Here is a 13,281-nt window from a genome sequence, read left to right as displayed (position 1 = left end):
GCTATGTGTAACAAACGTGGCCCTTTTCTAGAATGTCCCTCAACTGGAAAAGATGGTATTAGAGGGTCTGTTCTGGAGTGGTACCCCACTGCTTGAGTCAGTTGGCGAGAATGAACCTGAGGTGGTGCGGTTGAGGGAGAAAGTGCGTCATGCCATCATGATGTCACTCATACCACTAAAGGCGTACGCCAAGCAGTACGAGAAATACCTGGAATTACAGAACCTTGACATCAATCAGTACTTAGAGTAAGTACAACTATTCACATTGCTGTCATACATAATGATGACATCAAACCAATATCTTATATACTGTATATGGTTGTAGGGAGTACGATTCCCAGGAACACACAGCAGCGGAGGTAAAGCAGGAGATCGAGCGACACCTGAAAGACAAGGAAGTGTTGGAAAACACCCTGCCTTCCAGTATCGTGATCGGCCCCTACTGGGTTCTTACAGAGTCGATCAGGAAAAACCTGGCCAAGAAGCGGAAAGCACTTGCTGATGCAGTCATTGCCTTACTTGCCAAGAAGCTCAGAAAACAGGCAGATGAGGTATGTCGGCCAGTGGCCTGTCACTGTTATTATGTTGGCGTCCATAGTCGAATGATGTCGCGAAATGTTTCAATATTGAGGTATTTGAGTCAGTGGTATAGGATCTGTGTTTTTACTTCGCTATGGTTGTGTTGCAGTCAATGTTGCGATGTTGGGGTTGATGTTGTTGTTGTTGTTGTGGTTGTCGCTTTTGCAGTTATGTTGTTTTTGCTTCTGCATTAATGCTAGATCTTGTACTGTCCTGTGTTCTGGTTAAATAACAGCTGTTGTGCAAGTTATACCACAATTCCTTTGCCTAATTATATTGAGAGATATTATATTTACCGTACAGCGTTTTCTAGCTGTTTAACTTCTACATCTTTATGTGTTACCCTTGGTTATATGGTACATTGTTATGTGGTACATTTGTTATATGGCACATTGTTGTGTGTGGTACCTTTGTCATACGGTACATTGTTGTATGTGGTATATTTCTTATATGGTACATTGTTGTATGTGGTACATTGTTATATGGTACATTGTTGTATGTGGTACATTGTTATGTGGTACATTTGTTTTATGGTACATTGTTGTATGTGGTACATTTGTTTTATGGTACATTGTTGTATGTGGTACATTGTTATGTGGTACTTTTGTTATATGGTACATTGTTGTATTTGGTACATTGTTATTTGATACATTGTTGTATGTGGTTCATTGTTATACGGTACATTGTTGTATGTGGTACATTTGTTATATGGTACATTGTTGTATGTGGAACATTGTTATGTGGTACATTTGTTTTATGGTACATTGTTGTGTGTTTCATTGTTATGTGGTACATTTGTTATATGATACATTGTTGTGTGGTTCATTGTTATATGGTACATTGTTGTGTGGTACATTTGTTATATGGTACATTGTTGTGGTACATTGTTGTATGTGGTACATTGTTATGTGGTACATTTGTTATATGGTACATTGATGTGTGGTACATTTTCCAGGTGTGCGAGGAGTTCAAGTTGATTGCCCGCCGGCTGTACGACAAGCCCAACAGTATTGAGGAGCTGGCGGAGCAGCGTGAATACATGAAGGGCATCCCAGAGCTGCTCAAGAAGAACCAGGAGCTCATTGATAAGGCCATGGTCGACTACGAACTTATAGAGGAGTTCAACTACAACATATCTGCAGAAGACTTCTCTGCAAAGTACGTGCACTACTGTGAAAATACATAATTTGCATCTTTTGGTAGTATTCTCACGGTTTCAGGTACTCCTTTTGGAGGCCAGGGCTGCAACCAAACTTACCATATGAATATTTGTTTTAAGCAGTGTTCATACTGTAATTTAGTGACATCTGATCATTGTGATTAGATTTTAATGAATGGCCATTGGTCCTTGAAATCACATGTTAAATATCTCAATCAGAGAATTGGTCTATAAAATTTGTGTTAAATATCTGAATGTTGATTGGTCGTTTTAATGAAATGTTAAATATATGAATAATGATATATTCTTGTAATCACATGCTAAATATCTGAATGCTGATTGGGCCCCTTAGATGGACATGTATCAGCTGGCCTTACAAGATTCAGCAGCAAATGGACGCTACTGAGCAAGCCTTGGATGCGGACGAAGAGCGATTCCAGAAGAACCTGCTATCAGACCAAAACACATTCCAGGTACACACCAGCTGTTAGACCAAACGCATTCCTGATTTGAAACTACATAAACCACAAAAAGTGCCTTGATTGGGGGCGGAGGGCTTTCTCCACAGCCAGCGATTTTACCCAGAAAGCACCAAAGAATGAGCAAGGTTACTTAGTGGTACTGTGGCGACTTACCCGCATCGCGAGCAGCAGAGAACAAATATGTTTACCACAAGAAGCCTGCAGACAAATGCTATTTCAATCCACTCTCTGTTTTATTACGTTTACAGACGCGTGTGGAGGAGGCTAGAGGGAGCTGTATTTGGCTTTCTCTTTGCTGACATTTCTTTTTGGACATAAAAATGATATATTAGAACCGCTTTGTCACCAGTTTACTAACCGAGGTCCGACGGAATCCTCAACCGTTAAAAGACAATAGAATCTATTAAAATCCGCGCTATTAAACAGGCCATCCGGTGTAAATTATCAATCACATCCTCAAAGCTGCTTCCAAATATGCACACTGCTTTCACAATTTTTAAACATTTTTCGTGTTTTCCGTTAAAAAACAACGGAGATTGTTACTTAAACGACCGGAAGTAAACTGGTACAAGCGAAAAAAAGGTTTGACGCAGACACCCAACAGCCAAATTACTGCTGTCATGTAAACCACATGCTTTTTCATTAATATTCTATGATACTGCAATTTTGCGATTGTTTCTTTTTAAAGTGTCAGACTTTTTATGGCTAGCTGTTCATTATTAAATTTCATACAGGGGTCGCCAAGTCTTTCTAATCATATAACCGTGGCCCTAACAATACTAGTAGTAAACAATATGTGGTCTTTTATCATCAGGACCGACTGGATTCGCTTAACATGGCCGTGGCTGGCTTTGCCGCTCACACAGACATTAGTAAGGCTCATGAGGTGGCAAACGAAGTCCGTCGACTTGTGAAACAGCTGAAGGAATGCCAGACCCTGGCACATACCTACAACAACAGAGAGAGGCTATTCAACATGCCTGTCACTTCGGTGCGTAAATGCTTAGCAAGTGTGTCTTGCCTTGACCTGATCAACTGCTTTTCAACTCAAAATCTGTATATTATTTTAGTGCAGATTTACAGTGGTACCTATTAATTGGCCTTTAAGCTGGTACTAAACAGCCACTTTCCTAAGCCCTGATATATTTGTACTTTTAACACCCTATTTTATACCTCTTTAAAAGCGGCCCCTTTATTATGGTTATTCCTCTGAACTGCATTGCGCACCCATTTCTGGGCATTATAATGATGATGTTAATGATAACGACTGAATTTATCTTACCTTTCGTTGCAGTACGAGAAGCTAGGCCGTCTCATTAAGGAGTTTGAGCCATTTAAGAACATGTGGCTAACAGCGTCCGACTGGCAAAAATGGCATGACAGCTGGATGAATGACCCATTGACAACCATTGATGCAGAACAGCTTGAGCAGAACGTGAACAACTCATTCAAGACCATCTTCAAATGTTACAAACACTTTAAGGAAATACCAGGTAAAAACAAGGACAAACAATCACCAAGCGTTTACTACTCCAAGAAGCACCTTTGCAGAAAAGTTGTTCCCGTGCACATAATTAAGTGTGTTGTGCTAGGCGTGACTGGCCTTTTATCATTTTAGCTTGCCAGCAGGTCGCGTATGAAGTACGTGAGAAGATAGAGGCGTTCAAGCCCTACATCCCTCTTATCCAGGGTCTGCGTAATCCTGGCATGAGGAGCCGTCATTGGGAACAGGTATGTCATGGCCCAACCCTGAGTAGATAGAAAGCAATAGCGTTCATTTAGATGTCACCTTCATGTATAGCGAGTATGTGAAAGCCTAACCCCAGCTGAATAAAGGCTTGCCATATTGAGGTGTGAGTTCATTAGGATAAACCTTACTTTAACTTGTGTATATCAGGTCTGTCATAGCTTCACCCTGGTTAGATAACAGTGTGTCGTACGGAGGTGTACCTAGATAAGGTGTCCTCCTTTTCCCAGTGAATAACATATATGTCATTGCCTAATCATGGCTAGATAGAGTGGTGTACGTAAGTGTTTGTAGATTGACTGTCTCTGATTGATACTTGATACTCTACTTTGTACAAAACATCGTTTCCTTTACATTTTACAGCTGTCCAAGGAGCTTTGTTTCCCTGTGGTCGCTAATGCCCAGCTGACGTTCACTAAGTGTCTTGAGATGGGCTTACAGGACCACACAGACATTATAGCCAAGATTGGGGAGATCGCAGGGAAAGAATACTCAATCGAGCAGGTAGGCGAATAACCAAGTCCAGGGACGATTTCTCATTGTCATTTTACATGCATTTCACATTACGTCTATTTCACATCCTTTTCACGTGGTATTAAAGATGTAAAAAGGACTTCAAAATTTCACATAATTTTTACCTGGTAAATGATGTAAAAACTATATGAAATCCAGGACAATTTCACATGGTTTTTTACACACCTTTCACGTCAGTTTTACGTAGTTCCACAAGTGTAAGAACGTAAGCTGCAAACTGGCAGCAAGTACTAAGACGGAGTTGCCATACCAATAAGTAACATCATTTATATATCCTTCCTCGAACCACCAACTGTTTTTCTTCTTCCCATGCAATCTATCACCCTTTTGGTGTTTGATCCTCGTCGTATCACCTTTCCCTTGTTGTCCTCTATGTTATCTATGTCTAATTTTAATGGTGTGTTTCCCAGGCTTTGGACAAGATGGAGAGCGAGTGGAAGCCCTTGTTACTTGATATCTTGGCTTACAAGGAGACAGGCACGTTCATCATGAAGGTCAGCGACGACTGCTCGCAGTTGCTTGATGACCACATCGTGATGACACAGAGCATGAGCTTCTCGCCCTACAAGAAGCCCTTTGAAGACCGCATCACTTCATGGGAAGGCAAACTCGTTATGACACAGGTTAGCCCATCATTTATGAAGCATTTTGCAACTTCTGCCGATTCGTAGCCATACTTGAACTCTTCTGTGACATTTTGTTATGGACGTGTTATGTTACACTTTTTCATTTTTCTATAAATGTGATTGCTTAGTTGCACAAAGTTATAATGAAGATCTCTGTGTGATACCGGCTGTTGTGTGACACTTGTGCGACTTTTGTCTCTTTCCCAGGATGTGGTGAATGAATGGCAATTTATATGACATGTATATAATATGTTGTGTGACTCTAATTGTGTGATACTGGTTGCTGTTGTAAGACACTTGCTGTTTTTCCTATATGTAATGGACGAATGGCTGAAGGTTATATGACACTTGTATATACTCTTGTTGTATGATACTTCTTATTGTATGATGATCCTTGTTGTGTGACACTTTTTTCCAGGATGTAATGGACGAATGGCTGAAGGTTATATGACACTTGTATATACTCTTGTTGTATGATACTTCTTATTGTATGATGATCCTTGTTGTGTGACACTTTTCTCCAGGATGTAATAGACGAATGGCTGAAGGTTATATGACACTTGTATATGTTGTATAATACTTCGTATTGTATGATGATCCTTGTTGTGTGACACTTTCCTCCAGGATGTAATGGACGAATGGCTTCAGTGCCAGAGGAATTGGTTGTATCTGGAGCCCATCTTCAGCTCGGAGGATATCAACCGTCAGCTCCCAGTAGAGAGCAAAAGATACCAGACCATGGAAAGAATCTGGAGAAAGGTCATGAATGCTGCCAAGTCAAACCCTCAGGTATGACCTCACATACTTCTTGCACACAGCTCCTGTCCAGGTTCAACTGTGATCACTCACCCGCTTACCTATGATGTTTTATCGGATGCTATCATGTATTCTAACAAGGAGAGTGGGCGTGTTCCAGATAGTAGAGAATCCTGGGTAGTTCGGACAAGAAAGCAAGGCTTTTGCTTTTGACTTTTGTTAACAGCCGTTTTTTTAAATAGGGCACAGAAAAGCAAATATGGTCAGCACGTGCAGGTTCTTATAACTGAACAAAATGCATAATTAATGAACCTAAGGAAAAAAAAGGTTCTTATTTTTCTTCTTTAAATCGTATCTCTGTTTGAACTCGTGTAAGTTATTATATATACTATATATGAAATAAATAAAGGAGGTATATTCCTGGCCGCCAGAGTGTGCTCAACACACAGGATGTAGTTCTTCCTCTGTCCCCTATATAATATGTAAGATATATTATTTGCTATAACAAACAATATCACCTCACTAGGTGATATCGCTGTGCCCAGATGCAAGGCTTCTTGAGAGTCTACGGGAGTGTAACAAGCTGCTTGAGCAGGTGCAGAAGGGCCTTAGCGAGTACCTCGAGACCAAGCGCACAGCCTTCCCACGGTTCTACTTCCTCTCGGATGACGAGCTGCTGGAGATTCTGTCCCAGACCAAGGACCCGACTGCCGTACAGCCCCATCTAAGGAAGTGCTTTGAGAATATTGCCAAGGTAACGTCTCTTGTACATTATGTATCAGGAAAGGTATATATGCCGTAAACGCCTCTCGCCCTTCGTGTATTAGGTAGGGTATATATGCCGCAAACGCCTCTCGCCCTTCGTGTATTAGGTAGGGTATATATACCGTAAACACCGCTCGCCCTTCATGTATTAGGTAGGGTATATATACCGTAAACACCGCTCGCCCTTCATGTATTAGGTAGGGTATATATACCGTAAACACCGCTCGCCCTTCATGTATTAGGTAGGGTATATATGCCGTAAACACCGCTCGTCCTTCATGTATTAGGTAGGGTATATATGCCGTAAACGCCTCTTGTATTATTGGGTGGGGTATATTTAAGGTAAACATGTCTCGTATTATCAAGTAGGGTTTTTATATGGTAAACACCTCTTGTGCCTCTTGTACCAGTTATACACTGTTAACACCTCTCGTTCTTCATGTATTAGATAGGGTATATATACGGTAAATACGGTAAAAGCTTCTCGTACTTCGCGTATAAGAAAGGGCATCTATAGGGTATATAACTCGTAATATTATTAAATATTTTTGCAATAATATTATATGCCGATGTACTAGTGTACCTATTACAAAAAATGGGATATTACAAGATATTAAAACAAGTTCTAATTGTAAATGCGTTCACTTTTTCAGTTGAAGTTCGAGGAAGACCTTCGTATCTCTTCCATGTTTTCCGGAGAAGGGGAGAACGTTGATTTCTCCACAGATCTTTACCCGACAGGCAACGTGGAGGATTGGTTACTGGAGGTGGAAAACACCATGAGAAACAGCTTACGGGACACGCTACGCAAAGCGCTGGAGCTTTACCCAACGGTAAGTCATGTTACAAGGCACGCAACGCAAGGCGCATGAACTAAACAGTAGCCCACGCCATGACACCCTACATAGTATAGGGTGCCCGAACTTAACCAACGATAAGACTACCAACGATTAGCATGAGACACATCATGAAAGATGCCGAAGCTTTTCCCAATGGTATATCTTCTTCAGCCTCATCCCAACGGTATAGGAATGTTAAGAATGGTTTAAGAAATGCTTATCCAACGGTGAAACTAAGTTTTTTTACTTTTTACTTTTGAGGAAAACGGCTGAAAATCAGAGAACATTTGACGTCTGGCTTTTTAATTTTCAATTGTTAGCTGCTGTTGCCGTTCGTCCTTACCTAAGTTCCTAAAGGTGCACACTTGAGAAAAAAAACAATGGTACGAATGTTATTGCAGGTACCACGTACTGAGTGGGTTCTACAGTGGCCAGGACAAGTAGTCATTGCTGGATGTCAAACGTTCTGGACCAGAGAGGTGACAGAAGCTTTGCAAGAAAACAGTCTGGGCGAGCTCAACACTGCTTTGCGCAACCAGGTATATAGAACATCAGAGCATGATTAGAATGACTAGAGTCAAGCTGTAAAATAGCAAGGTGGCATGATAAGAAAGACTGCAGACAATCTGTAGAATAACTAGGTTAGATGGCAAGAGCAAATACAGACAAGCTTTAGAATAACTAGGTTAGATGGCAAGAGCAAATACAGACAATCTGTAGTAACTAGGTTAGATGGCAAGAGCAAATACAGACAAGCTGTAGAATAACTAGGTTAGATTGCAAGAGCAAATACAGACAAGCTGTAGAATAACTAGGTTAGATGGCAAGAGCAAATACAGACAAGCTGTAGAATAACTAGGTTAGATGGCAAGAGAAAATACAGACAAGCTGTAGAATAACTAGGTTAGATGGCAAGAGCAAATACAGACAAGCTGTAGAATAACTAGGTTAGATGGCAAGAGCAAATACAGACAAGCTGTAGAATAACTAGGTTAGATGGCAAGAGCAAATACAGACAATCTGTAGAATAACTAGGTTAGATGGCAAGAGCAAATACAGACAAGCTGTAGAATAACTAGGTTAGATGGCAAGAGCAAATAAAGACAATCTGTAGAATAACTAGGTTAGATGGCAAGAGCAAATACAGACAATCTGTAGAATAACTAGGTTAGATGGCAAGAGCAAATACAGACAATCTGTAGAATAGTTAGGTGACACGATTAGAAAGGCTAGAGTCAAGCTGTAGAATAAGTAAGTGTTATGACTAGAGAAAATACTGACTTAAAGCAGTAGAAAAAGTAGGTGGCATGAGAAAGACTACTGACAAGCTGTAAAATAATTAGGTGATATGACTAGAAAAAAACTACTGACAAGATGTAGAATAAGTAGGTGGTATGACTAGAAAGACTACCGGGTAAGCTGTAGAATAACTTGGTCTTCGTATGCGTGATTGAATAGCCCATCATAATGTGGAAATGGTATGTTTTATGCCTGTTGAAACCACAGTACTTTCCCCGACGATTCGATCGTCACTCCTCTGTTGAAGCACGTTGGTGAATAGAAGGCAGCTTGATACGTCTGCGAAACTACTCTGTTTCACAGGCGTAAAGCCTACCTTTTAGACCTTTGGTTTATTTATCTGTTTGTGACAGTTCCACCACATTTTCTTAAAGGATTGTTGCGTGTGTTTTTTAGCTGAACGACCTGGTGACACTCGTGAGAGGTGATCTCTCAAAACTTGCGCGACTCATCCTGGGCGCGCTTATCGTCATTGAGGTATGATTCTTTGTCATGTTTTTTCAAGAGTCTATTTCAGCCGCCATTTTGACATTCCAAGTACAATATATCAAGAGCGTAGAAACATGCGACTGTTTGGGAAAGTTATTACGATATTTTCGATTGACTTTGGCAAATGAAGTGTAAAACTTTGCTTTTAAATTGTTATTCAGCGATTGTATCACATTATTTGTCTCCGAATATTTATTGAAAATGAAAAGAAAACAAGTTTAGGTGACAAGGGCGCACTGATATTTCATTTCCACGTGGTTTGCTTTAGAAGGAATGTTTGGTGATTTTGGAAATGTGATTTGGGGTTATGTTGACTTGTTCTTATTGTACTCTAGGTACACGCCTGTGATGTGGCGGGCAAGATGGTGGAAGAGGGAGTTCAGTCTGCTAATGACTTTGAGTGGATCAGCCAGCTCAGGTGATAACATCTCGAAGCACTTAATTATTCTCTTTGGTAACTTTTAATTACCCTAGGTGACCTAGGTCACTTCGTTAGCCAATAACTTGTCCAAATCTTTTTACTGCTTATGACATGGTTGCAACCTGACTGATGTATACCTAAGATACTAATGGACTAGTATTATGCCGTACCAGCTTAACTGATATATCTTGTGTATAGGTACTAATGGACCAGTATTATAACGTACCAGCTTGACTGATATATCTTGTGTATAGGTACTAATGGACTAGTATTATGTCGTACCAGCTTAACTGATATATCTTGTGTATAGGTACTAATGGACCAGTATTATGTCGTATCAGCTTGACTGATATATCTTGTGTATAGGTACTAATGGACCAGTATTATGTCATACCAGCTTGACTGATATATCTTATGTATAGATACTACTGGGAGGAAGACAATATGGTCATCCGCGCCGTCAACGCCCAATTCGACTACGGCTATGAGTACTTGGGTAACACCGGTCGTCTTGTCATTACCCCTCTAACTGATCGCTGCTATCTGACTCTCACTGGAGCTCTTCATCTCAAGTTCGGAGGTGCTCCAGCAGGTCCTGCTGGCACCGGCAAGACTGAGACTACCAAGGTAATGTTAAACAGTCCCTGCTTAAAGCCGCATTGTCACCAGTTCACTTCCGGAGGTCCGACGGAAACCTCAACCGTTAAAGACAAAAGAATCTATTAGAATCCGAGATATTTAACATGCCATCCGCTCTCAATTATCAATCACATCCTCGAAGAAACTTGCAATATACACACTGCTTTCAATATTTTGAAATATTTTTCGCGTTTTCCGTTAAAAATCATCGGAGATTGTAACGTAATCGACCGGAATTAAACTGGTGACAATGCGGCTTTAAGTTCGTCCTCCTAGCAGAATACAAGTGTTGGAAAGCACCCCTTTCCATTGGGTGATCATGCAAAGCTATTGGTGTATTTTTTTTATTTGGTAACTGAAGTAAAACACTGGCTATTTTGAGATTTCTTCTCATAATTTGTCTTCTAATATTATATTGTAAGACTACTAAAAGGAGAACTACTTAGTGCATCCTATTAACATCGTCACAGAAACTCACGAATTGTGAAGATTTGCAAATTTTAAAGCATGGCGCACTGACAAACTGACAGTCCAAGCTGGATAGAATTTCGCCTCAGTTGCACGCGAGACATAATTTCGTTCGATTGACGTCCGCACACTGTGAGTTTTTGGCCTCCCGAGGCAGTGAGCAAAGATTTTACGCGTAATATTTTCCTCACCGTCTGCGCCGGGCTGAAGAACCCAACTCTGATTTTAGTGCAATCAAGACAACGTTAAAGGGAAGTAAGTCAATAAGCATCCGAAAATCACACTTTTGACTGGAAAAAAGTAGGAGGATCCCGTCGTGTTCTGCTGTGCATTGAAGCATTTTTCCGCATCTTATTGGCTTACTTAACAAAACTGCTTAGGTGGCCACGGAAGCGCGCGTCGTAGATAGCACTTTCCTCGCATCCTTATTGGCTTACTTCAGAATGCTATCATGGTGGTCACGGTACTGCGCGTCGTATCTGATAACACATCTCTCACATTCTTATTGGCTAACTACACAATACTATCCAGGTGGTCACGGAAGTGCGCGTCGGACACTGTATTCAAAGTTTTCCATTCATAAAAAAATAACTTTTTTTAACTTACTGTCGTCATGCCTTGTCTTCGTACTACAAGGTTCCCCAAATAGAGTAAACAAATGTCTGTTTGTCACAGGATTTGGGTAAAGCGATGGCTGTACAGTGCGTAGTGTTTAATTGCTCTGATCAACTCGACTTCATGGCGATGGGCAAGTTTTTCAAAGGATTAGCCAGGTGTGTAAACTGATAATCGTACAGTTGTCAAATGAGTAAATTGCCATTGCTGACTCCTTACATTACGACAGGAAAGCAAAATATTCGACGTAATCATAAAAGAATTCGCGTTATTGAGCCTTGCTATACATTCAAGTACATTGAAATTGAACTCCCTCGCGTGCCTGTTTTACGACGTGGCTAAACACAAACTTATTTTAATAAAGCATAAGCTTGCGCATATGGGTATTTAGGCATATACTCCATTAGAAGCATATGGGTATTTGGGGATATCCTCCATTGGAAGCATATGGGTATTTGGGGATATCCTCCATTAGAAGCATATGGGTATTTAGGGATATCCGCCATTAGAAACATATGGGTATTTAGGGATATCCGCCATTAGAAACATATGGGTATTTGGGGATATCCTTCATTAGGATATATCCTAATCACATTTAACTGGAGTATTCACTGATATATCGTTATCATATTTAACTGGAGTATTCACTGATATATCCTAATTCTATTTGTGCAGCGCCGGTGCATGGGCGTGCTTTGATGAGTTCAACCGTATCGACGTGGAGGTGTTATCTGTCGTCGCACAGCAAATCTCCACCATACAGCAAGCTCTGGAAGCCAGGGTAAATATAAACTATCTGGTCTCTCCCGTGGGTTAATTTTAAGCTGTAAAAGCCATGGTAAACATCACAAACTCTCAGGTCTCTCCCTTAGATTTTTAGTTAGTTTTAAGTTCAGGCTTTATTGCTAAGAAAAGGTTTTGCGTCAGGTCGAGCGGTTCATGTTTGAGGGAGTAGAGCTTAATCTAAAGCCCAGCTGTGCTGTCTTTATCACTATGAACCCTGGATATGCCGGACGTACAGAGCTTCCTGACAACCTGAAGGTAAGTCTTCATCAGAGTTTCACCCTGCTGACTCGGACACACTTATTCGATCTTCATTTTTGAAACGCCGGGAGACAATGTTTTCAGACAGCGACTCTTATTCATTACATTTGAGGATATCGAGCTCTACTGTGAAAATTATGTTCTATCTTTCTCTGGGGCTCTACTCGAAAAAAAATCTTTTTAGGTTCTGTTCAACCTTGTTATCCTTTATATCTTTAGCCCTGTTCCACTTTGCTCAATCTATCTGTCGTATCTTTAGTCCCTGTTTCACTTTGCTCAATCTATCGTATCTTTAGGCGCTGTTTCGTCCTGTCGCCATGATGGTACCGAACTACGCTCTTATTGCTGAGATCAGTCTTTTCTCGTTCGGTTTCTCTGAGGCTAAAGGTCTAGCTAAGAAGATCACAACTACCTTCAAGCTGTCGTCGGAACAGCTCAGCTCACAGGTAAGTCCTTCAAACCATCACCCCTAAAAATATCTTATCTCACAGGTAAATCCTTGACATTGCACGGGTAAATCATTCATACTCTTACCAAAATATAAAAAATAAGGCCTTCAAATCATTAAGCAGCTCGGGTTCTAAGGAAGGCCTTCAAGGTATCACCCAAGGGTTTTTTAAGTACGTATGGTTTATTGATGCTATTCAAACTGTATTTTTGTCCCCTTGTGGTTTGCTTAGGACCATTATGATTTCGGCATGCGAGCAGTCAAGACTGTCATCTCTGCAGCAGGAAACTTGAAGAGAGAGGCGCCTGACATGAGCGAGGTAAGTGACACACGGCCGTAGCAGGTAGTAGGGCTCTTGAGGCCAAAAAAAA

At 40.8% G+C, this 13,281-nt stretch overlaps 1 protein-coding gene across 3 annotated transcripts in view; it reads left to right on the top strand.

The window, feature by feature from the left end:
* Positions 1-13,281, top strand: part of LOC5514541 (dynein axonemal heavy chain 1-like) — a 61,589-nt gene that overhangs the window by 10,589 nt on the left and 37,719 nt on the right. For all 3 annotated transcript variants that reach the window (XM_048722575.1, XM_048722574.1, XM_048722576.1), the window contains 21 exons: positions 32-246; positions 326-551; positions 1,535-1,737; positions 2,091-2,211; positions 3,035-3,211; positions 3,515-3,713; positions 3,839-3,951; positions 4,331-4,471; positions 4,912-5,124; positions 5,752-5,916; positions 6,410-6,637; positions 7,302-7,481; positions 7,889-8,026; positions 9,183-9,263; positions 9,611-9,693; positions 10,119-10,323; positions 11,479-11,576; positions 12,094-12,199; positions 12,346-12,459; positions 12,759-12,908; positions 13,143-13,229. In XM_048722575.1, coding sequence (XP_048578532.1) covers positions 32-246; positions 326-551; positions 1,535-1,737; positions 2,091-2,211; positions 3,035-3,211; positions 3,515-3,713; positions 3,839-3,951; positions 4,331-4,471; positions 4,912-5,124; positions 5,752-5,916; positions 6,410-6,637; positions 7,302-7,481; positions 7,889-8,026; positions 9,183-9,263; positions 9,611-9,693; positions 10,119-10,323; positions 11,479-11,576; positions 12,094-12,199; positions 12,346-12,459; positions 12,759-12,908; positions 13,143-13,229 — 3,243 coding nt within the window. The remainder of the gene's footprint in view (positions 1-31; positions 247-325; positions 552-1,534; positions 1,738-2,090; positions 2,212-3,034; positions 3,212-3,514; positions 3,714-3,838; positions 3,952-4,330; positions 4,472-4,911; positions 5,125-5,751; positions 5,917-6,409; positions 6,638-7,301; positions 7,482-7,888; positions 8,027-9,182; positions 9,264-9,610; positions 9,694-10,118; positions 10,324-11,478; positions 11,577-12,093; positions 12,200-12,345; positions 12,460-12,758; positions 12,909-13,142; positions 13,230-13,281) is intronic.

Source organism: Nematostella vectensis, chromosome 15 (genome assembly GCF_932526225.1).
Source record: "Nematostella vectensis chromosome 15, jaNemVect1.1, whole genome shotgun sequence".
Classification (NCBI taxonomy): Eukaryota; Metazoa; Cnidaria; class Anthozoa; order Actiniaria; family Edwardsiidae; genus Nematostella; species Nematostella vectensis.
The sequence above is the reverse complement of the archived record's forward strand: the minus strand, read 5'-3'. Positions and strand labels throughout refer to the sequence as shown.